The sequence below is a fragment of the Rhinoraja longicauda genome, chromosome 33 (genome assembly GCF_053455715.1).
Source record: "Rhinoraja longicauda isolate Sanriku21f chromosome 33, sRhiLon1.1, whole genome shotgun sequence".
NCBI classification, from domain to species: domain Eukaryota; kingdom Metazoa; phylum Chordata; class Chondrichthyes; order Rajiformes; family Arhynchobatidae; genus Rhinoraja; species Rhinoraja longicauda.
The window spans coordinates 14,380,554-14,405,985 of record NC_135985.1 but is presented as its reverse complement, the minus strand read 5'-3'; the positions used below and the strand labels follow the sequence as shown (position 1 = coordinate 14,405,985).

Here is a 25,432-nt window from a genome sequence, read left to right as displayed (position 1 = left end):
GGCAAAATGCCTCGTCGCCAGAACTCACCAACAATCACCAAGACCTGGCTTAGCTGCCCTCGGGATGGCTGCTATGGAGAGGAGACGGTTGCCCACCTCTTCACAGAGTGTGGAGTTGCTAAGAGAGTCTGGAGACGTATGCAGGGGTTCCTGTCACGATTTATTCCGAGCAGCTCCGCCACAGAGGACTCTGTGATCTACGGACTGCTCGCAGAGACGCATTCAGAGACTGACATCAAGTGCTGCTGGAAGGTCATCAACTCGGTGAAAGACTCTCTTTGGTCTGCCCGAGCTTTGTTGACCTCCCAGCGGAGCGAGCTGTCCGTCGGGAATGTTGCCGACTGGCCCACTGCAGACTGCAGGAGTATGTGCTGAGGGACGCACTGAAGCTTGGTGCAGCCAACGCCAAGGCTCTGTGGGGATGGACCACAGTCTAGGGTCCTTCCGCTGCTGGATATGGGGGGCTGGGTGTGGTGGAGACGCCCCTCCAAATAAGGGATTCTGTGTAAATTTGGCAATGAATATCTGCATTGAATGTATAACCTCTGGGAATGTCGGATGGAGTTGTTGAAAAGAAGATGTTTTGTACATATTTATTACTGGAATAAAGTATTTTTTGATTTAAAAATAATCTACCTCGACTTGATACATCACTCAACCTACCCATGTTCTCCAGAGATGCTGCTTGACCCGCAGGAGTACCAGCACTTGGTGTAGTTTTTTGTAATCAGCATTTGCATATCCTTATTTATGCATATTACACTCATTTCTGTAACTATGTAAAACGAAATTTGGGAAAGATGACGAGGGTTCCAGATACACTCAGAAATTATAAAAGAAATAAGTGAATGGGAGGGGCATTTGCATCGTTATCACTGGCAGAATCGAGAAAACACCTTGGAATTTATGGAAAGCAAAAAATGAGCAACCTACAGTAAATAAATAAGTGGTAGCGGAGAAAAGGACGCGAGTAGAATTGGACAGATCCGATGACTGGGACTCTGGTGGAGAGGGGCCGAGGGTCGGGGCTGTGGGACGGAGGGGGGTTCTCTCGGCGAGCCGAGCTCCGCTGGAGGCGGAACCAGGGCCTGAAGCGCAGCCTCGGTCTTTCCCGGAACACATCCCGACTCCTCCTGCATACTGTTGGTTGTTGTGGTGTAATTTCAGGCGCGGGCAAGCGGCTTGTGTTTTTTTTTGTACTTACACGGATTATATGTATTTATGCGGGTGGGTCCGGGCTGGCGCTGGGCGAGGGGTGGACGGTGTGGGGTCCGGGCCGGGGAGTGGGCGAGGTGGGCCACGGACCGGCCTGATTACCTATGGTCGGTTACCGCCTTGACCTTTTCCCATTACACCAACAGGAGGCCGCCCGTGTGAGGCCCGGCGCGGCCGGTAAACCATGGAGCCTGGCGACTCTGCTCAGGGCGCCTCCGCTTGGCCCCAGACCACCGCAGGTAGGAGGAATTGCTGTGACTCTGCGGGAGAATTTTGCATCTTGTCAGCCATTGTGGTGGCAGGAGGATATCTCGTGTCCACAGTGCGGGGGACAAGATAGGAGGGGGTTCTGTGACGAACGGTGTCCCATAGGAACCGGTGCTTGATACCCTTGCTGCGTGTAATGTCCGTAAGAGCACCATCAGTAAATTCATTAATGACACAAAGATTGATGTTGATAACGTGAGGGGTAGTCGGGACTACATGGTCATGTCGACGTGCTAGTCTGAGAAATGGCAGATGGAACAGATGTGAGATCATATATTTTGGGAGTACTCATGAGGATAGACATGCTCCACGAATGCTAGGGTATTGGGAACAAAGGGCCGTCCAAAAGTAGACTAGGCGAAAGATTCAGAAAGGTGGCAGTACAAGTAAATAATGTGTTTGAAAATGCCTATGGGATATCAGCTGCCTTTAGTTGGGGCATTGAGTACAACAGCAGAGAGGTTGTTCTCCAACTTTTATATTAGTCAGATAGATTACTACAGGCACTTCTAGTCATCTTACAATAGGAAGGATGTGGTGGTGCTGGAGAGTGGGCAGAGGAGTTTCACCAGGATGTTGAAACAACAAACTCCAGATGCTGATTTCCAGGGGGCAACTTTTTCACCCAAAAAGTGGCGAGTACCTGGAATATACTGCGGGAGACAGTGGGGGAAGCAGAGTCATAGATAATATTTAAGTGGGTTGGTAACTTCTTGAATCGTTGGGTATAGAAATCCATGGGCCAGGTATCATAGAGTCACACAGCAAGGAAATGGGCCCTTTGGCCCAACTTGTCCATGCTGACCAAGATGCTCCATCTAAGATAGTCCCATCTGCCTGCATTTGGCCCATATCTCTCTACACCTTTCCTATTAGTGTATCTAAATGTCTCTAAAAATGTTGTTACAGTACCTGTCTTAACTGCCTCCTCTGGCAGCTCATTCCATTTGTGAAAGAGGTGTCTCAGATTCCTAATAAATCTTTCCCCTCTCACCTTAAACCTATGTCCCCAGATTCTTGATTCCCCTACTCTGGGTAAAAAAAACTGCATTCACTCTATCTGTTCCAATCATGTTTTTATACACTTCTACAATATCACCCCTCAGCCTTATGCACTCCAAGGAATACAGTTCTATCCTTCCCAACCTCTTCCTACAACTTGGGCCTTCAGGTCCTGGCAACATTCTTGTAAATCTTCTCTGCACTATTCCAGTTTAACAGCATTCATCTAGTAGTAGGGTGACCAAAAGTGAAACATTTCAAATGTAGTCTTACCAACATCTTGTACAACTGCAACACAACAACCCAACTTCCATGTTCAATATCCTGACCAATGGCCAATGTTCTGAAAGTCGCCTAGGCCATCCTATGTACAGTACCTGTGACACCACTTTCAAGGAACTAGTACTTGCAGGCCTGAGATTTTCTTTGAAGAGGTAGCTAAGACAATTGATGAAGAAAGTGTAGTAGGTATGGTTCATGTGGATTTCAGTAAGGCTTCTGGCAAATCTCCATATGGCAATTGGTGAAATTATAGGTTGCGAAGAAGCTTGTTTAAGAATACCACAGGCATAAATCAGTTGAAAGATTGGGTGGAGCAGTGACAGATGGAATTTAATCTAGACTGGTATGAGGTAAACACATTCTTATGACTTTATTATGGTTTATTATTCTCACATGTACCAAGGTACAGTGAAAAGCTTTGTTTTGCATGCTATCCAATCAGATCAGATAATACTATACATAAATACAATCATGTCAAACTCGACTACAATAGGTAGAGCAAAGGGGAAGATATAGAATACAGAATATAGTTCTCAGCATTGCAGTGCATCAGTTTCAGAAACAAAATCCAATGTCCACAATGGGATAGGGATGTATTGGACAGTACTCTGGGTCATGCAGGACCATTCAGAAGCCTGATAACAGAGGGGAAGAAGCTCTTTCCAGAGTCCGTGGTGCACGCTTTCTGAATTACTTGCTGTGCAACATATGTGTCTGAGGAACAGGCGCGTGAGCATCCCAGTCCCTCTACATCTTAAAGCTGCAGCCTCTTGCTATTTATACTTGGTTTTAATTTCCCTGCCAAAATGGACAATTTCACATTTTCCCACATTGAGTTTCCGTTTACCAGATATTTGCCCATGCATTTCCCCTTTTTAATCTCTTCATAGGCTCCTTGCCTTCTCGCAATTTGCTTTCCCACTTCTGTGTCTTCAGTAAATTTACCAAGGAAGTCTTTGGTGCCTTAATCCAGCTCTACGTAACCAGGCAACAGTGCAAATGCTGCTGTGCACACACTGCTTTGCGCTTAATAATTACCCCAAGAGAAATAAATTTTAATTTTGAACATGAAAGTGCTTGTGCTGACAAATTTGTTTGTTGCTTGAATTGTAAGATGGGTGGGGATTGCATGATGCTAATAATTTCCCACTCTGCTCCTTCATGTGTCACAGGTCTCAGCAAAAGCATTACAGAGTTTGAGAGCTCTGGCGAGTTATCGTGTGTGAATCAGGAGACAGTGGAAAAGCTGACAGAAGGATTAATATCTCACTACCTCCCCGACCTAAAGCAATTGAAAAATGCCCTGCAGGAACTGACGTATGTCTACGAAAGTATTTATGCTTGGGTATTGATTCATTATTGATTGTTTTGCTGTTTGCTAAGCAAGTGTACTTTTTATGAGGAATAAGCCAAGAGATAATCTGGTGGCAAATTGAAATATTCTGCTTTACTGCAGCTGTTCTGTGCCATTAGTTCTCATTCTCTTTGATCTGATCAATATTTAGATAGATGGGAACAGAAACAAGGTGGTTAAATCACTGGACCAGTGATCCAGAGGCCTTAAGATTCCAGCCCTGAGCCAGCTCTTACTGTGGTTACTGGGAATTTTAAATTGATTGAAATAAATAATCCACACCTAGTCTCTATTTGTGATCACATACGTTTCACAAGTATTGTTTCGGGAAGGGAACCTGCCTCTCTGGGGTTTGGACCTGCCCTGACATGTTTCTCGTGTGCACTCTGACCTGGCCCGGCAAGTGTTCTGCTGCACTAACCCATTATGGCAAAACAAAAGGAGAATTAAACAAGGTGAACTACCAGATAATGACCAAAGCACATTGAGTACCGCACTGTGGAGGAAATGTCCCTATACGGCGTAACAGTGGTTCAAGACAGTAGTTTGTCAGTTTCCTGTACAATTTTGCAGATGAGCAATAAATGCTGACTTAGCAGTATCAACTATAATGAGAACTGAATAAAGTTGTATGACTAATTGATTTTTGCCTAAATCGGTATAAAAATTACATCAAATGCTTTTTCCATAAAGATAATTCCAGATTGAAGTATGCAGGCTCCACAAATGGATAAAAGTACCAAGGAAAAATTATGACATTGCTTTCAGTGGCCTTTTGGCTTTATAGTCCTCCACCTTTCAGAATCTGGAGATATCCCGAAAATAAGTCATCCCCCTTTCAATTGTGTTGAACCTCTGCAAGTTACAAACATACAAGTTAGATGCAGAAGTAGGCCCAGGCCCTTGAGCCTGCCCCACCATTTAATAAGGTCACAGCTGATTGTTCTGTAACTTCACCACTGTTTCTGTCCATTTATGGTTCTCTTATGTTTGTCTAGCTCTGCCTTAAAAACGTTCAAAGATAGATGGGTGTAGTGTTTGGGGAAATATCTGGAAAATGGAATATAAGATGAGGAAATGTGATGTCCATACTGCCCTTCCCTCATCCTTTGAAGGCGAGTGCTCCAAAGATCACCCAGCCGAGGAAAACAATATTGCTACATCTTAAAATGGTTGATCCCCTTTTAAAATTGTGACCCCCTGATTCTAGATACTTTTACGAAAGGAAACATACTTTCCAAATCCATCCTGTTGAGACCCCCCCTCAGGATCTTGTATGTTTCAATCAAGACTACTCTCACTCTTCCAAGCTGCAGCCTAGCCAGTTCAACCGTTACTCTTCAGATTAATTGTCAATTCTTGCTATCCATCTAGTAAACTTCTGAACAACTTCCAATGCATTTGTGTCCTTCCTTAAAAAAGAACGGCAATGTATATGCAGTACGCCACATACAATCTCACCAATGTCTTGTATAAGATTAATATACCCCCTAATTTTTGTATTCAATTGCCCTCAAAAAATAATAAATTTGTTAACCTTCCTGATTAGCATCAATATGTACACTAAACTTTTGTAAATCATACTCAAGAACATCCAACTCCCTCTGACCCTTTCAGCCTCACATCATGTACATATTCTGCTTTCCTTCCTGCTAATATGGACAAATACACACTTTGCTATATTAAATGCCTATCTATGTCCCTTTCCGTCTCCATGTGTCCACTTTACAACTTGCCTTCTTGCCTGCCTTTGGCAAAAGCTAATCTAACCCTGTTGGCTTCTGCATTTACCTCAGCTACACACAGACAGGAGCTTAAGAAGAAGCAGCATTTGTTTGTGGGAACCATTGGGTCCACGTCCTCTTTTTCTCTTGGTGTTTTAATTATGCTCAGGTACCCCAGATACTCTGCATAAAGAAACCTCTCATCTCGGTCCAAAATAGTCTTACCCTGACCCCAATCTTTAGTGCTCCCCAGCTTGATGATGCAGAGACTTCTCCTGAATATCGATAAGGAACTAGTTCTTGCCTTGAGGAAGTGAGTTAGAATATCAGCATCAATGGTGCCGATGTGGAAATGGTCGAGATCTTCAACTTCCTAGGTGTAAATTACATGAACAATTTGTCCTGGATCAACCACATTAAAGCTATGACCAAAAAAACACAGCATCACCTTTTCTTCCTCAGGAGACAAAAGAAGTTTGTCATGTCTCCAACAATTTGAGCCAACTTTTACTAATGCACTCTAGAAAGCATATTATTGGGTTGTGTCATAGCTTGGCTTGGGAACAGCTCTGCCCAAAACCACAAGAAATTGCAGAGAGTAGCCCAGTCCATCACCGACCAGCCTCCCCACCTTCGACTCCATATATACTTGTATTGCCTTGGGAAAGTAGCCAACATAATCGAGAGCCATTTTCACCCCAGTTATTCCCTCTGTTCCCCTCTCCCATCAGGCAGAAGATCAATAGGTTTGATGGCACATACTACCAGATTCAGCAAAAGCTTCTTCCTTGCTGTTATCAGAATACTGAATGATCTGCTCATAAACTAGGGTTTAGTCCCAATCTTCCAAGCTCATTGTGGACGTTGGATTTTTTTTCTCTGTAACTAACGCTACAATTCTGCAACACTAAATCTGCACTCTGGTGTTTTTCTCTTTGCACAAACTGTTGTACTCGTGTATGATTTGATTTAACGGGATATCATGCAATCAAAGCTTGTCACTGTATCATGGTAAACGTAACAACAATAAACCTGTACCAATACAAGTAGATCCCTCTCAGAATCTTTTGCAACTTGGTCAGTTCTTAACCTTCTTAACTCCCCTGACCATTGGCCAAACTTGTCAGTCTTTCAGAATACAGTCTCTGTATCACAGTTGAGCTTGTAGGACTTGGTATTACAATCCCTACTGTAATCGGCACCTCCTTAATCTCTTGAGTGGGGGTAGGGGTAAAGACTTCATTGGGGTCATCAGGTGGGCACCCTCCTTCCTTGGTGTTTCGTTGATAGGCCCACAACACCTCCAGAGGGCTCAACAGCGATACCTGGCGTCCCAGGTGCGCTCCCCACCATTTTTAACCCTGTTGCTGGTCATTTTGCAGCCCAGTTGGAGTCTTTCCTCTTCAGCCACAGCCAGTTGCTGCTTCGCTCGGCAGCCTCTGACAGCGACCTGACGGCTTGCTGGAAGGCCTGTCCTCGGACTCCCATTCCCTTCAGGAGTCTGGTTGTTGACATGGCTACAAACCCTCTATAACCAACCTCTACAGGGAGCACATGGGCACGCCAGCTGCGTTGTTTTGCCTCGGCTGCTAAGTCTGAATACTTCAGGCATTTTCGTTCATGCGCTTCACCAACTGCAGCCTCCCAGGGATTCTCCACGACTCTGATTACAATACATGTACATCTTTCCTCGGGTGCAGAGATGAAAACCACACGGTGCTCACCAAAACCCTATACAATCTTAGAAGACTTCTCACTTTTGAACTCCACTCCCCTGTGGCAGAGAATGTTCGTCATTCATTCTCCCTGTTACTGGACCTGAATGTTCACCAGCACCCAGATCCCTCTATTCCGATGTTTACAGTTTCTCAGCTTTTAAAAGGGATTGCTTTCCTGCCCTGCCTACCAAGCTTTGCATTGCCTGCATTATGTTTAATTTGCCACCTTCACTATTTCTACACAGAACCAATGTCCTTCTGGCAAATATGTAAATCGGAAGATTGTAAGTATAATGAAAGTGTCAGGGGACTTTATATAGTCAGCTCAAAGGTGCACCAAACTCAACCATGAGACGTTAAAGTGAAGAATAAGGGAATTGCAAGGATGTAATGTGACTGAGTTATGGTGTGGTGTAAACCTGCAAATACTATAAAAGATTAGAAATAAAGTATGATGTTTGAAATTAGCAATTGGAATAACGGGAAGCAGACTCACTGCAGAGAAAATCTTAACAGTTCTTGAAATCTGGGACAGACTGCAAGAGGGTCATAGCTAAGGTAATTTGGGGGTAGAGTATGTGTCATGGAGGAGCATGGAGGGGAAGGCAGGTGTATCTGACTATATGTTGGTGATTGTGAATGACTTGCTGTGATGTTGAGCCTTGCTGTAGCTGAGTGTCAGTGTTCCAGTCTGTTTCTCCGAAAATCCTAGGAGGAATAAAGCTTCTCAGTGGAAATTGATGCATGTTGTATGAAATGGAGCTGAGAATAGTGATGAACTAGGTCATTTTTTAAACGGCTCTCTATTTTATTTATTCTAGACAGAATCAGGTGGTATTATTGGACACCCTGGAGCAACAGATCGCCAAATTCCGCGAGTGTCATTTGGTGCTGGATATTAATGCACTAGTAAGTACAATTTTAATGAAGGTTGATGAAGGGCAGCACAAGGTTTGAAATGGCTTCAGAATTGCATTCTCTCAGCAAAGGAAAGGCCTTTCATCTCCAAGTGCTGCTGCCAGCTCTTTGGTGGGGCGGGGGCTGATTTTTAGGAGGCAGGCTACTAATTTACATGATCGTGGGCAGGGGCAACTTTGATTTTAGTAACAGTGCTGTGGCTTGTTCCTGAAATCCAGGGAGCTTCTGATTGTGGCATGTAATCAGGTCAAACAAATGTGACTCTTGTAACATTTGATAATTAAAGACTGTATGCCATTTGAACAATTTTTTTTTAAAAAGGCATTGATTTGCCATGATGGGAATGTGGTGAAAGTTCACTAGACCAGTTCCAGGGAAAGCGAGATTGTCATGTGAGGAAAATTTGAATAGACTCGGTTTATGTTCTGTTTGGAGGAATCTGAGATGATTTCTTTGAAATTTAAACTTCTTTCAGGACTCTATGGGCTAGATGCAAGAGGGAATATTTCTACAGCAGAAGAGTTCAGGATCGGGGTCACAGCTCGGAGTGGCAGAGAGACAACATTGGACTGAGATAAGGAGAAAGTTCTCCACTTGGGAGGTGGTGAATCTTTGCAATTCAATACAACAGAGGCTGTTATTGAGTTTATTCAAAAAGGATAACAATTTATTCCCTTAATATCCAGAAATCTGTGGAGATAGTGTAGGAAAGTGATATTGAAGTAAAGAATAGCCGTGGTATTGATGAACGACAGTTGAGAACAGTTTTTTAATCCCACTGCTAGTTGTTACTTTTGTTTTCATGGTAATCGATAAGGCAGAGCCTGTCTGTACTATCTCATTAACCTGCTGCAAAATAGGTTACCATCTGTATATTTTAGTGGTTTTACCTTGCATCAGTAGTTAGGTCAGTTACTGATAAATTTTGAAATGTGGTGAACGGGTGAGACATTGGCTGTTGTTCGCAGAAAAAGATACAGCATGGAAACAGGTTCTTCAACCCTCCGAGTCCTTGTCGACCATTGATCACCTGTTCACATTGTTATCCCACTAATCATCTGCCGACTCTCCAGAGCTGCATCAGAGTTCCACCTGGCTGTGGGGGGGGGGGGGGCTTATTTTACTTGTACACATTTTTAACTCAGCCTGTGGCTAACAATGTTCAAGGGATATGTTTTTCAGTGATTATGTCATCTGTTCACTACTTCGGTACACGTGACAATAAATTAAACTATTTTCCTGCAGTTCACAGAGGCCAAATGTTACCATGATAAACTGGTGAACATTCGCAGGGAAATGGTCACATTGCATGAAAAGACATCAAGACTAAAGGTATGGACCCCGTGACTCTCTCTAGGGTATCTGAGCCATCTCTGACAAATCTGTACCCTATGTGCATCATTCTGAATCCTAACCCATTTGCATAACTTTGCTTTCTCTGCATCATCTGTAGTTTACTGTTCAAAATTATTGCCTGCAGTGATTCCCATTGCTGAGCTGGAATGGGCTGAAGATTTGAGAGCTTCCACTCCAGCGTATTGGTTTTCAACCCAGATGCTGGGCTGAGTATGGAATCTTCACTGGCACGGTTGCTATATTCCATTACTTGTCCCCAGTCACGTTTCAGTTGGTTGTCATTGTGACGCTTGCAGCAACCGAACACAGTTCGTATTCCTCAGTGTTTTGCTTCCTTGCGGGAGGCACAATGGGAGTAGAAACGTTGGAAAGACAACTGCGAAGGCAGAGAAACAGAGCTAATGGTTTAGATTGATGGTCTTCGTTGCACTTCGGTGACCTGTCGTCGAGTCTGAACCATTAATTCTGTTTTTCTTGCTGCCTCACTTGCTGAATGGTTCCTGCAGTTTGTGTTCTATTTAATACTTTCGAGATCTGCAGGATTTTACTTTTCATAGTTTGAAATTTTCAGCTCGGGAGGACACTGTTCAGCATGTTGTATGCGTGCTAACGAAGTCTGTTCTGAGAGTCCTCCACATTGGGTGTCTTTGGCCAATTACTTAGATTTTTGAGCTCACTGTTGTTCACATTCTGCTGGCACTAGGCATCCCAGCAACTCTGAAGGGAGATTTTCTGTTGATAGTGTCAGGGTAAACTTGGTGCCAGGTCTTGATGAAGAACACTTGTAATGACGAGTGATTTCCCAGTTTTAGACCTGGAGGTTGTGGGGGAAGCTAATCTCTCAGGCAGCCCCTGTCCTTGGCATTCGCTGAGCTCTTTGCTGATCCATGGTAACTCCATGCACTGAGTTCTTGTAAATGATTTGAGACATTTTAAGCCTTGTTTTATTTCCATTGACATAAGCTTGTTGCTCATTCCTTCCATCATTTGGTACTTTTGTTGTTTTTTTTACTCTTGCATGTTGTGGTTGTTGCTGACAACACTGGCTTTTATTGCCATCCCTACCTGCCTTCAAGAGGTGGTGGTGAGCCACTGCAGCCAGTGGGGTGCTCAGTGCTGGGAAGGTTTTAAATGATCAGAAGCTAAAAGCTGTGAAGGAGCAGAAAAGTTTGGGTGGCTAAAAACTGGTGGCCAGATGCAAGATCGAATGGAAAGGTTACTGGTTGCTACTTTTTCTATTCCAAATTCTTGGAAGTAACTGACTGAGCACAGTTGGTGAGTTCCAGTTATCACAGGTGATGCTTCCCCCTCAGTTGGTTAGAATCTTTCTTCTTCTCCACAAGGCGTATTCTGAAATATTATGAACTTTGGCCTCTATTATGTCATCTATTATTGATCAATTTGCTGCATTTTATTAACTTTTACACCTTCTCGGTTCTTATTTGATTTATGAATGGCTTCATTTTGCATCCAGCTCTCTCTGTGTTGCCCAAGCAGAGTGTCTCTGCAGCCTTTAATTTGTGTTTTGGAGCTTTCTGCTGTGTTTGATTCTGTCTTCTCATGTCGGCTCCGTCTCCCCGTCCATGGGGAATCGTCTTCTGGGACTTGATGGATGGGTTCAGGTTTTGTGTGGTTTCTCCTGTTTGCAGAAACGAGCTTTAAAACTTCAACAGCAGAGACGGAAGGACGAACTGGAACATGAGCAGCGGCGGGAGAAGGAACTTGAGCGTGAGCGGCAGCTGATTGCCAAGCCTGCCAAGCTCTCCTAAGCAGCCAGTGTCACAGCTGCAAGATTGAACACGGACGGTGGAATCTCTGCCGTTGGAAGACATCACAATCCGTGATGGTTCGGAGCAGAGTGCTATGAATACTAACCTTTGGTTTATCCCGTGTGATTAACTCAATACAAACTATCGTAAATTGAAATGCACTTTTTAAGAATGTGGGTCTATAGGAGATTTTCACCGGAGCTGCCAGGTGTGGCATGCTACAATGTTTTAACCAGGGCTCGAAATCCAGGTCCCACTGTAGGAGTGAGGTCTTGTACTGGCATTGCATGGCTAGCGTTGCCCTGAAACAGAACATTGCTTAGGAATTCTTCCAGGTTCATTTGTTGTGAAGTCTATCCCTTGAAACAAACGTTCATAAGATACTGTTTGACTGGAATTCTGTGAACACTCACTCCCCTGACTCTGCAGTAGACCATTGCTTGTGACGGTCAAAATAGGACGTATAGTCCAGGAAAGCCAGACTAAATTTGTTATATTATGTTTGTTCTAAGTTGTAAGATGGTGAAGAAGGCTGCTGCATCATCATCATCACCATCTTCCAGGATATTGATTGGGCCTTGCAGAATCCCAAGCTGGATGAAAATATTTAAAACAGTAATTAAACATTGGGAGTAAGCGGTGGGGTTTGGTTTGGAGATTTTGCCCCATCATGAAGCACAGTTCCAAATTTAAATAATGTACTTGGCGATTAGTTATAACGCAGGTTTGTGAGCACAGGTATGAGATGCTTGTCGATATGAGGAAGGCAACCTTTCAGTGTCAGGGAGAACGGATGCAAAAGTATCACTTTGGACTCTGTGTTGCCAACTGAAAGATTCACACTGCTTTATGCTCCCTGCTCATTGTCACGTCTGTCTCCTAACTAATAAATTGTAATGTTCTTAGCTTGTTTCATGTTCAGGTTTTGGTTCCAATTGTTGGCAGTTTTAACCAACTGAACCAGTTGGATAATCCAATGCAATTGAGTAGATTTTAGTACAATAGGGAAGTTACTTCAACTGTTAATAAAATGTTTTAAAGAAGTTGTAAATATTTAATTCCACTGCAGGCTTCTCTCCCTCTGCCACTTCTAAGCAGTTGTGGTGTGAGGTCAAGTTTATTGTCCAATGGAGAAGTCTGGTGATTACAGGTACAATGAAAATCTTGCCTGCAGCAGCATCACAGGTACATAGACTCGGACAAAACACAGAAACATAAATTATACATAAATATTTCCAGTGTTTTCTGATTTTATTGATGGGACCGTCTTCTCCCACTGACAGGCTCATTGGATCTGATGATTTTGGATTTATTCAGAAATGGCTGTTCTGTTTATCCCATTCCACTGCCTGGCTGCAGTTAATCCACACAACACTGGTATCCCCGTTGGCAGCTCAGGCCGTGCTCCTAGTCATTCCCAGGCTGAACTGCCCTTACCTCCCCAGCCCCTCCTGGGGAAACAATTAGAGTTCAGCCATCCCATCGGCAAATGTCCCCGTCCTTTCTCTCTTTTTGGACTCTCCTCGTCCAGTCTGCACAGAGATTGCCGATTCCCAGGACTTCCCCCTGCATAGTCTCCCATCCCACTGCAACGTTGATGAGGACAGGGCCAGGGATACAGCAGGGTTTGATTGGGCAAGGTCAGGGTCGAGGGGTCTACTTCATTGCATCTGCTGAAAATATTGACCATCTTCATTTGTGAAAGCATTTAAAACTATGGCACAACAGGGGTCCATTCAGCCCATTTGCTTCCATGTCAGCCAAGCAATTAATGATTACAGAATCCCTATCCCCACCCCCAATTCTCAACCTTCAGCCCTGCATCCTTCAAATTTTCACCCATGCAAATGAGCTTATTTCTCTTTGAGGCAGCAAAAGAAGAGAGCCAGAAAATTCCTCGCCCAATTTTATTTGTTAAACATTTCTGTCAATTCACCTCTAACCCTTCCTGAACTATGGCTTCCCCTCTACCCTTATGGACGAAGTATTTGACCAAATGTCATCCACCTCCCACTCCTTTACTCACCGCTCTCCTCTGGCCCAGAGATCCCTGTTCCTCACCTTCCACATTCCCTTCCCCCAACCTCTGCATTCATTGGATCATCCTTTGCAATTTCTGTCCACTGCAAAAAAGCACCAAACGCATACCTTCTACTCTCATTTCAGTATTTTGAAGGGATTGGTGCTTTCACAATTCCCTGGTCTTCTCTTCTGTCCCTACCTTTCACTCCCTGAATTATGGCACCTTCCCATGGACTTGTTCTTTTACCTCATCCCTTCCCATCATCCAAGAACCCAAGCAGTTTTTTTTCAGATAAAACCGATTCTCTTGCACTTCCAATCTAAAATACCGTATTCAGTGTTCACTCCATTGAAGAGACCAAATGTAAGTTGGGTGATCACTTTGTGTGGAGCACATGTACCCATTACCCCAGACAACCACAAGCTTCCTATTGCCTGAAAAAGACTTCATAACAAATTTTTGCTCCTAATTTCTGTTCTGCTCTTTCTGGTGAGTTCACCGAGTTTTGGCCTGAGATAAACTTATACAGCTCAAAAAAAATCCTCACTCAGTCTTTCTCATTCCAAACGAAAGAACTTTATAGTCTGTCTTCATAATTATAATTCTCCAGTCTGACTCTTCTCTTAACAAGATAGACACAAAATGCTGGAGTAACTCAGCAGGACAAGCAACATCTCTGGAGAGAAGGAATGGATGACCTTGCGGGTCGAGACCCTTCAGTCCGTAGAAGTCTCTTTAGAGATGCCTGTCCCGCCGAGTTACTCCAGCATTTTTGTCCATCTTCAGTTTAACGCAGCATCTGCAGTTCCTACGCATTTCTTGTATCAACTCATTTAATCCCCTCCACACTTTGTGGTGACACATCATACCTGCTGAATGGAGCTGTGCACAGCATTGTAGTTGTGGAATAACTAATGCAGTAGTTTGAGCATTATCTCCTCTCTTACATTCTGTCGTTTTTGTCATTAAAAATCAGCTTTTATTTCTAAAGCAAATATCCTTTTTGTCGTTTTCATCTTTTAAAAAATGCCAGAAATACTCAGCAAGTCAGGAAGCATCTGTGGGAAAAGAACCCACTAAAGATTCAGGTCTGAACCCCTTCGTCAGAACTGGGGAAGAGAGAACACAAGTGTTTTAAGTTCCAGAGTGAGGGAGGAGCAGATAGACAAAGGAAATATCGATAGGGTGAGGCCAGGATTGCCATGGAGGTACATCATAGATGGAGTTAACCAAATGACAGGTTAATGAATGCAGCTGGAGAGAGGAGAAACAATGAACTACGGAATGTGAGAGGTGTCTACAGCTGTGTATCCCGCCCAGTGTTACAGCCGGGTGATTTGGTCACCGCTCCCCACAATCCAGCAGTAATTAGTCCCTTTGTTGACAGGCTTACTCCAGCATTCACAGGGAACCCTTCCAAATTCAATAAAACTTTGATCATCCACGGTCTGTTAGGAAATCTTGATGGTTCGGTATCTGGTTCACCAGATGCCCACTCCCACACTCCCAGTTCCTGACTTTAAACTTACCTGGACCTTGTTTCACATGCTCCCTTTAAACCTCGGAGTTCTCTGGGAAATTTGTTATTCTACTGTTTAAAAAAAAAATTAAATCATGTATTAATAGAATAGCATCCAACAGTCAAGCACCAGCAATGCCCTGAGGAGCGGATTCACGGAAATTCACAGTACTGAGTTCCAAGGTGACTTAATAATCACTCTGTGATGCACAATAAACTGACGTATCATCCATTTAGTCTCACAGCACAGAAACAGGACCTTCAACTCGCCCATGCCGCCAAGATGCTCCATGTACATGAGTCTCATTTGCCTGCATTTAGTCCATCTCCCTCTAAACCTTTCCTTTCCATGTACCTGTCCGGTGTTTTTTTGTACGGTGTTGTACGTGCCTCAACTACCTCCTCCGGCAGCTCTTTCCATATACTCACCACCCTCTGAGTGAAAAAGATGTCCCCTCAGATTCCTATTAAATCTTTCCTCTCTCACCTTAAACCTATGTCCTCTGTTTCTTGATACCCCAACTCAGGGGGAAAGATTGTGCATTCACCTAATCAATTCCCCTCATCATTTTAGACATTCTATAAGATCAACCCTTAAGGGCTTGTCCCACATAGGCGATTTTAAGGAGACTGCCGGTGACTAGGCTGTCGCCGACTGTTCGCCAGGGTGTCGCGGGGATGATTGTGAGGAGTCTTCAAAGAATCGTAGTGGATCTCGGCACGTCGCTGAGAAATTAACCGGATTGAAATTTCTCGGCGACAGCTGGCTTATCGCCAGGTATCGTTGCTTATTGCGGGCGCTGTCGCATGCTGTCCCCAGGTTTGCTAGGTTGTCGCAGATGCATTTAGAAACACGTAATATTGAATTAAGTAAAGTCATTTGAAGATACCATAAAATACTTGTGTTTAACCAATTTATTTACCGTCAGGACATTTGACAGGTAGATTGGAGGCGACAGTTTGACGGTCAGGTAAGCGTGGGAATTTCGCTATGTTTATGGCCATCAGCGATTACTTTTAAAATAGGCTCCCAACCCTGATATGCAACCCAGAAACCAGATATGCATCTCTCGTACATTTTCATAGAATGCCCACACTCGCACAAAAATCCATTTAACCACGTTTAAAATTAAATTTCTTAATACTGCTATTAGTAAACTGGAAGTCAATCCAGTTTATGCCTTGTTACTGTGAAGCCTGGTTTTCAAGTAACCCGGGCAAGATGTTATATTTCAAAACTCTCAAGTAATTACAGACTTGTCAGTGATTTCAGTGTGGGAATTTTGCGATGTTTCCGAAGACGGTGTAATCTCTTAGCCAGGTGCTAGTTTCACAAAAAAAGTAACTTATATCGACCTGACTCGGCATTGTCGTAGGGTAAAAGAAAATTTTGGCGATCTGCTACGACTTTGACAGTCGCCTAAAAAATTGCCTAAGTGGGACAGGCCCTTTAGGCTTCTGTGCTCCAAGGAATAAAGTCCTAGCTTGTCCAATCTCCCTATAGCTCAGGCCCTCAGATCCTAGCAACTTCCTTGTAAATCTCTGCACTCTTTCCATATTCTTCCTGTACTCCACATGTGGCCTCACCAACATCTTGTACAGCTGTAATAGAACGTTCCAACTTCTACACTCAATACCTGGACTGATGAAGGCCAATATATGAAAAGCCTGAGCATCTGTCCTAGATCCCTCAGCTCTACAATGCTCCCCAGGATCATACCACTCATTGTGAACGTCCTGCCCTGGCTTAAGGTTTTCCCAAAATGCAACACCCCACACTTATCTACATCGAACTCCATTAGCCATTCTTCAGCTCACTTGCTGAGAGATCAAGATTCTAGTTTAATTTTTGATAACCCTCATCACTGTTTACTATACCACCTACATAGGAGTCAGACGCAACTTACTAATCATGCCTTGCACCATCCCATCTAAATCATTAACATAAACCACAAACAGCAATAGGCCCAGCACCAACCCCTAAGGTGCACCACTAGTCACAGGCCTCCAGTCTGAAAAACAGCCTTCCATCACTACACTGCTTTCTTCCATGAGGCCAATTTTGTACCTAGGCAGGTAGCCCATCCAAAATTGTTGTGTAGAAGAAGGTGTCTCCATCTTAAATTATTGCTGTCCATCTGGCCAAGTTGTCCCCACAATGCTGAAAGTAGAGGGAGTTCAAGAATTAGACTCAGCCAGAATGAAGGATAGGCAGTATATTTCCCAGTCAGCATGGTGTGCTACAGGTACTGGTTCTCCTGAAATTCTTGTTGGGGGTAGAGTGTATTCGGGAATTGCCCATCAGTGATGCCTGGGCGCGCAATTATGGTGTATTTTGCAGTTGACACATACTACAGTGTACTTTTGGTGAGTGGATAAATATTTTGGGTTAAATATTTTGGGCTGCATTGTCCAGGATAGTGTAATGGTGCAAGCAAGTTTTCAGGGTTTGAATCAATGGTGACGAAAGAATACTTCAAGAATATAAAGTTTAAAATAACACACTTATTAAAACACCAATAAAACAGGTCTCACGGCCACCATGGACTCTGTAGTCAGCTGATACTACATGGTCCTGGCACTGTTCAGGATACTGGTTTCTCGCAGCATGCACTTATTTCATCTGTGTATCTTTCCTAATCGACAAATAATGGTCAGCTACATTTTAAAACTAGCTATCCTCCCCAACAGTGAAATCATGAGTTATTCATTATATTTGGCACTAAGCTGATCTCGCTTGTCTCTGGGAAGAACAAGATTATCTTATCTTATTACTGCATGTTCTTGCAGCTTCATGGTCTCAAGCCTTGCGATATATTTGTTTTCCCAAGCGAGCCTGCTTGCCTGATATGACGACTGTTCCCAGACAACTCAATTTTAGTTGAAAAGTGTGTTTTAACCCCGAAGTTACATTCCTAGTTGTCAGTCTACAGTTCTCATCTAACTACATGTCACTGGGAGGCCTGGCAGCCAAACCCAAGTGGCTCCTCAATCTTCCCAATCTGCAGATCTTGTCAATGGGATAACATTCGTACTTTAAGATGTTGTCTAAAAGTATTAAAACAATCCATTACAATATAAGTGTAATACAAAGAAGCACAACAATCATATGCGATATAATGCAAATTCATGGATGAACTTCAAATATTTGATCCAAGACTTGTTTTTGCAATTCCTCCAGCATATTGTTTTGTGCAATTTAACCTCTTCCTTATAATTAGCCCAACGATAGACAATTTGTTTGGGCTTGTGTCTCTTTTCCAATCTGCAGTTAGCAGAGGAACAGTGGCAAACTAATTGATCTTCTTGTCATAAGCCCCAGTTCTTGGTTTTTGGTTCTTGGTTTTTGGTCCTCCAAAATATTCCAAATGGAATTTAAACTGGAGGTGGTGGGAATATGGACTTAAGCAAGAAGGGCCTCTTGGAGAAGAAGAGCTACCTTAAATTTAGTTGCATCTGGTTGAGTAACTATAGTAGGGTGAAGACTATTCCATGCGAGGGAAGAATGAATTGCTATACACATCTGTCTTGGTAGCTGGTATCTCCAATGGAATCGAATGCCCTCGTCTGCTCCTGATAGGTTTGGATTTGGTGTAGATTTGGTCATCTATGTCGAGCTGACCATTTAATATTTTGTAAAAACAGGTCAGAGGGTGGGCTTTACGTCTGTCTTGGAGTGGGTTCCACCCCAATGAATTTAGAAGTTTGGTAACACTCGCTTCTCTCGTAGGTATTTGTAACAAATCGAGCTGCCTGTCTTCGGACACTTTCGATGAAAGAAATGTTTCTATTTGTGTATGGATCCCATGCTACAACTGCGTAGTCCAAATGAGGTCTAACAAGAGTGAAGTATAACTTCTCCTTGATAGAAGTTGAACAATGATAAAGGTTACATCTCAGAAAATTTAAGACACCAGTTACTTTCACCGTTGCATGATGAGTTTGACCATTCCAACGAGGATCGTTCTGTAATTTTTACCATGAGGTCACAAATATTACTCAATCTCAGATAGCCTGTCATCAAAAATATTCTATGGATTGCATTTAGTGGTGTTTGATGGAAGCTCCAGTTCTCTGACTTGGCGAGCTTCTGACCACTTCTTATACAATCAACAGGCTGCAAGAACATGCAGGAGTAAGCATACACACACATTCTCTCTCTCTCTGTCTCTCTCTCCCTCTTTATCTGTTTGCTCAGTGAGCCCAAGTTTCAGGCACTTTATTATACTTTGCATTCCACCAGTGCACTTAATATATTTGTTTATTCCTTTAGGCAATGTTGGAGTCTGTCTGGCCACTGCCTAACAAAGCCAATCATACTAAAAATTTAATCAGCAAACAGGTCACCTTTATCTTCTCTCAGTACCATTGTTCAGTTCAGTTCCAATGACTCCACAGTTCATCTCTCACATAGTCATCATTGCAGTGACTATTCCTCGATCTGGCGATATACTGCACCACTGTAGTGTATATACTGCACTATACTCTCAGTAACCAAGGTTTAAACAATGAATATGAACAACACATTAAACAATACTAAATCATGTATGTATGTGGGCATTCTAAATACATCTACATTTATTACAATCCCCCTCTTCATCCAAAAATGTTTATGTTGCAGGGATCGCTGTAACAAATGTCTCTCTGCACAGTATACCGAATCTTAGTTTCTTGGTGCATGACATACACACTTCAATACAAATAACATAAATATATCACCAGAATGAATGTTAAAACAAACAATGCAATTGCACGATGAATAACTCAAAAACATTGACCCGAGGAGAACACCCCTTGAAAATATCCCACCAATGGTGAACTATAAGATCTGTCTCTACCTCAGCCATTCAGTATCACTCCCCTTGATCGGAAACCTTTAAAAACTTTTATTTTGCAAATCCTTGGCAATTTCACTCAATTCTTTAGTTGCCTCAGGTGATCTGTTCAGAAAATCCTCCAACTCATTCCCCTTTACCCCCCAAAGGCTAAGTTCCATTTGGAGGTAAAAAATAAAGTCCCCATTTTATTTGTGATGTTGGATAAACCAATCGACTGAAGGGCACAAAGTGCTGGAGTAACTCAGCAGGTCAAGCAGCATCTCTGGAGTACGTGGATAGGTGACATTACAGATCAGGACCCTGCTTCCATGTTCTCCAGAGATGTTGCCTGACCCACTAAGTTACTGCAGAATTTTGTGTCCTTTTGGCTCCGCAGTTCCTCGTTTCTACCAATAGACTGAGTTCATTATGTGAACCATGAAGACATGATATCTACAATAGCATTTTGGTGAAATTACCATCCTCTGATAAATAACTTCCAGAGATATTAGAAATCTACATGATTTTTCATTATTGATTACTCTAATTTTATTCTCATTGTTAAGTGTTTCGATATCCATGGAGTAAATTCTGTCTAAATCTGTTCCAGAACCTCCTAATACAGTGTTCATTAAATCTCTGCTGTTGTAAGACAGGGTCTGACATAATCAAAGGGCACAGTAATCCACACAACCTCATTTTCATTTTACCACAGACATGCTAATCTTTAAGCACAATATACTTGCATTCCAGGACATGGGAGCCCTGGCTACTCATTTGTATTTTGAAAGATAAACATTGATTACATCAAAACAAGCTTTCCCAAAAGAACTCAAAATCTGTAAGTCAAAAATCTTGAGGAGCATCTTTTAACCTTTTGGAAACATTGCTTATTGTTCCCCAATTATTCCAATCTAGCTCCCAAAATATCAATTTCAAAATCCCAATGACATGTACACTATCACCACATTTTCAAGATGCCAATTTCTTTCTGAAATATTGGTATCTAATATCCAAAATAGAGACATATTTTTAACACCTTAACATGGATTCAATGTGGTCAGTGCAGAATCCAGGTTTCTCTCTCTCTTTAAAATCAATTCTAAAGGAAAACATATTTAGAAACATAGAAAATAGGTGCAGGAGTAGACCATTCGGCCCTTCGAGCCAGCACCGTCATTCAATATGATCATGGCTGATCAGCCAAAATTAGAACCCCGTTCTGGCTTTCCCCCCGTTTCCCTTGATTCCCTTAACCCTAAGTGCTAAATCTAATGCATGCTGGCAGAAGATAAAGTACACAATTAAACCAACAACCAGCACACTGTTACGGGAGGAAACCAGAGCATCTGGAGACACATCCATGCAGCCACTCAGATAAATATTGTATCTGGAGTGCAGTTTTCGATATCTACCACCTCCCTTGCCATATTCAGCCATCTTGAGATCAAGGTCAATGTGCCATTAACTATTGCTATGCTTTTTAGCATTCTGCGAGATTGTAAATATTTTAGACATTGCCCCATCCCATAAAATAAAGATCTACATTGACAGCCACTACTCCAGAACCACATCTCACAGAAAACAGATATCAAAAAGAAATTCTTCACAATTGTCACAGCCAATCAGGCAGCAACGAAGTCAAGCCTCACATACACTTCTGAGTAACAAACTAATTACAGCAGCTCAAAGCACACTGGAGAGGCAATTCCAACATTGTCTCAGCGAAAATCCTTCAAGTCCTTTGAATAAATCATTAATTCCGAAGATGGCTTTTTATTACATGTAATAGAAACATAGAAACATAGAAAATAGGTGCAGGAGTAGGCCATTCGGCCCTTCGAGCCTGCACCGCCATTCAATATGATCATGGCTGATCATTCAGCTCAGTAGCCTGTACCTGCTTTCTCTCCATACCCCCTGATCCCTTTAGCAAAAAGGGCCACATCTAACTCCCTCTTAAATGTAGCCAATGAACTGGCCTCAACTACCTTCTGTGGCAGAGAATTCCACACACTCACCGTGTGAAGAAATGTTTTCTCATCTCGGTCCTAAAAGACTTCCCCCTTATCCTTAAGCTGTGACCCCTGGTTCTGGACTCCCCCAACATCGGGAACAATCTTCCCGCATCTAGCCTCTCCAACCCCTTAAGAATTTTATATGTTTCTATAAGATCCCCCCTCAGTCTTCTAAATTCCAGCGAGTACAAGCCCAGTCTATCTAGTCTTTCCTCATATGTAAGTCCCGCCATCCCAGGGATCAATCTGGTGAACCTTCTCTGTACTCCCTCTAAGGCAAGAACGTCTTTCCTCAGGTTAGGAGACCAAAACTGCACACAATACTCCAGGTGCGGTCTCACCAAGGCCCTGTACAACTGCAGCAGAACCTCCCTGCTCCTAAACTCAAATCCTCTTGCTATGAATGCCAACATACCATTCGCTTTCTTCACTGCCTGCTGCACCTGCATGCTTGCTTTCAATGACTGGTGCACCATGACACCCAGGTCACGTTGCATCTCCCCTTCTCCCAATCGGTCACCATTCAGGTAATACTCTGCTTTCCTGTTCTTGCCGCCAAAGTGGATAACCTCACATTTATCCACATTATATTGCATCTGCCATGCATTTGCCCACTCGCCTAATCTATCCAAGTCACTCTGCAGCCTCCTAGCATCCTCCTCGCAGCTAACACTGCCACCCAGCTTCGTGTCATCCGCAAACTTAGAGATGTTGCATTCAATTCCCTCGTCCAAATCATTAATATACACTGTAAATAACTGGGGTCCCAGCACTGAGCCTTGCGGTACCCCACTAGTCACTGCCTGCCATTCCGAAAAGGACCCGTTTATTCCTACTCTTTGCTTCCTGTCCGCCAACCAATTTTCTATCCACCTCAACACTGAACCCTCAATACTGTGTGCTTTAAGTTTGTACACCAATCTCCTATGTGGGACCTTGTCGAAGGCCTTCTGAAAGTCCAGATATAACACATCGACTGGTTCTCCCTTATCCACTCTACTAGTTACATCCTTGAAAAATTCTATAAGATTCGTCAGACATGATTTGCCTTTGGTAAATCCATGCTGACTTTGTCCGATGATTTCACCACTTTCCAAATGTAATGCTATCACATCTTTAATAACTGACTCTAGCATTTTCCCCACTACCGATGTTAGGCTAACTGGTCTATAATTCCCCGTTTTCTCTCTCCCTCCCTTTAAAAAAAATGTAATGTAAGGAATAAAGGAAAACAAATGATGGGTGGGGCCCTACACAACTTGCACAACTTCTTAAAGAGTCACTGCTCTTCATAAAGAGGTCCTGCAAATTTATAGAGAAGAATCTTTCAGCCATATCTTATTCCAACTGGAGCACAGGATTAATTCAACATTCTCCCGACACAGACCTAACAAATAAATATCAGCCTTGGCACTCACTCCAAACATTTTCTTTTCCCCTCATGCAGATCAAAGTGAACTCACACAGCCACATCTCATGGCACTCATGGATCATCACACATTAAGCCAGTTTACAACTATCTCTTCAAGGGTTAAACAGTTAACAGAATAAGTACACATCATACTAATTTGAGGAAACATTTAGACTTTTAAGACTTTAAAACTAAGGGTGCTGTAAGTTGCTGATCATGCACTAAACATTCAACATGTTTAAAGTATAACATCCCCATATCGATAAAATCTGTAACTATTTCAAAACCTCACATATCAAACTGATCTATAATAAGTCTCTGATAATAAAACCGGTTTGTCGCACAGTTTTGAGCAGAATGACTCATGTAACCAGTTATTCCACACTATGGAGTTTGCCTCTGCCATCTGGACAGGATGAAAGTACACACCTACATTGTAACACTTCCCTCTATGATCGCTCTGTTGCCCTCTGCCCTGACCTTCATTTCCCCTCATGATGCCCTGTATATTTTCTTGCAAGGTAAACATTTTTACCTGCTCCTGGTGCCTTCCTCAATTTAAAACCTGACTCATGCACTATTTTCGCAGAAGGTGTTGGATGTTCTATTTATCTCTATTTATCTCTGCCTTCTAATTGTTTCACCTCTATAATCGAGACATTGTCTATTTCCTACTTGACTTGCAAGAGTCCCAGATATCCGTCCGCATGGTCAGGGTACTAGTCGTCTGATTACAGTGCACACTTTTGCTGGGTTCACAGCCTCTCCTTCCTCTTTAACTTTTTTTGCTGATGAACAGTAGCTAACTTACAGGCAGAATTAATTTGTTTCCATTCGACCTTGTGTCCCTGTTACTGCATAGTCTTTGCTTCCTCAGCCAAGATCACTTTTTTTAATCAAGGGCAGTTAATTCCTCCTTTAATCTATCAGTTTGTGTTTCCAGCGTTTTTGTTTTTAGCACACTGTCTTCGTGCAATTATCCATTCCACTTTTGGGAGGTTTTCTTTCTCATTGAGGAAGCCTGCTCCCTCCAACCAAGTAATAATCGAGTACGGCAGCTTTTCTGGCCACCCTCAATTCTACCCTTTACCCTCTACCCTCGACTCTCTCCCCCAATATTTAGGTGATCTCCATTTCCTCACTACACCAACCAATATACTGAACCCCTCAGGTTGGACCATCCATCCTGCGACCAGAAAGATCTCGGGTTCTCTTTGATCTCTTTGGTCTTCTTTCTCAATATTTTCATCAAATCATGCCAACTACGCCAAAATGTAACAGTACAGCAGCTTTCAAAGATTTTGATGGAGAAAGAACACTTCAACAATATAAAGGTATATACAATACATTTATTACAACAACAAGAAAGCAACAAGTCTCATGTCCTTCTGCCCATTGTGGACTCCACAAATATGATTGATGGTTGATAGTAGAAACATAGAAAATAGGTGCAGGAGTAGGCCATTCGAGCCAGCACCGCCATTCAACATGATCATGGCTGATCATCCAAAAACAGTATACCGTTCCTGCTTTCTCTCCATATTCCTTGATTTCGTTAGCCCTAAGAGCTATATCTAACTCTCTTGAAAACATCAGTGTGACCCTCACACTGTTCTGGATCCCAGTCCTTGGAGAAATTCTGTGGTGTCTCTCGCAGCAATAAGCCTGTGCATCTTTCCTAATCTACAAACAATAGCATTCTGAAGAAGGACCCCGAACTGAAACATCACCTACCTATGTTCTCCAGAGATGGTGCCTAACCAGCTGAGTTACCCCAGCATTTTGTGTAAACCAGCATCTGCAGTTCCTTGCTGCTACAGCTACATTTTAAAACATAACGATCCCCCTCAATGCTGAAATCATGGCTTATTCAGTGCATTTGGCACCAAACTAATCACCGTTGTCAAAGAGGGTAAATTTATCTCATTACTTGAAGGTAAACTTATTCCTCCCAGCAGCTAACCTGCATGTTCTGAGGCTTTGCGCTGAGATTCTTGAGAGTCGTTGATGTTGTACTTACCCAAATATTATAAATACAA

General features: G+C 42.8%; 1 protein-coding gene across 5 annotated transcripts; it reads left to right on the top strand.

The window, feature by feature from the left end:
- The first annotated feature begins 691 nt into the window (after positions 1–691).
- Positions 692–14,577, top strand: bloc1s6 (biogenesis of lysosomal organelles complex-1, subunit 6, pallidin). 5 transcript variants are annotated; one of them, XM_078427287.1, is made up of 6 exons: positions 692–723; positions 1,362–1,454; positions 3,939–4,083; positions 8,384–8,471; positions 9,726–9,812; positions 11,486–14,577. In XM_078427287.1, the coding sequence occupies exons 2-6, from the start codon at positions 1,400–1,402 to the stop codon at positions 11,603–11,605; spliced, it is 495 nt and encodes a 164-aa protein (XP_078283413.1). In that variant the 5' UTR covers positions 692–723; positions 1,362–1,399; the 3' UTR covers positions 11,606–14,577. The 5 variants fall into 5 exon arrangements, with proteins under 5 accessions (XP_078283413.1, XP_078283415.1, XP_078283411.1 ...); XM_078427289.1 differs by having other exon boundaries at positions 693–711; XM_078427285.1 differs by lacking the exon at positions 692–723 and adding an exon at positions 752–934.
- Positions 14,578–25,432: the final 10,855 nt, after the last annotated feature.

Bases quoted from the DNA above. Each gene is read 5' to 3' on its own strand.
- bloc1s6 (XM_078427287.1), top strand. From the start codon at position 1,400: ATGGAGCCTGGCGACTCTGCTCAGGGCGCCTCCGCTTGGCCCCAGACC. The intron at 1,455-3,938 runs GTAGGAGGAATT...CATGTGTCACAG, and splicing joins TTGGCCCCAGACCACCGCAG to GTCTCAGCAAAAGCATTACA. The intron at 9,813-11,485 runs GTATGGACCCCG...TCCTGTTTGCAG, and splicing joins AAAAGACATCAAGACTAAAG to AAACGAGCTTTAAAACTTCA.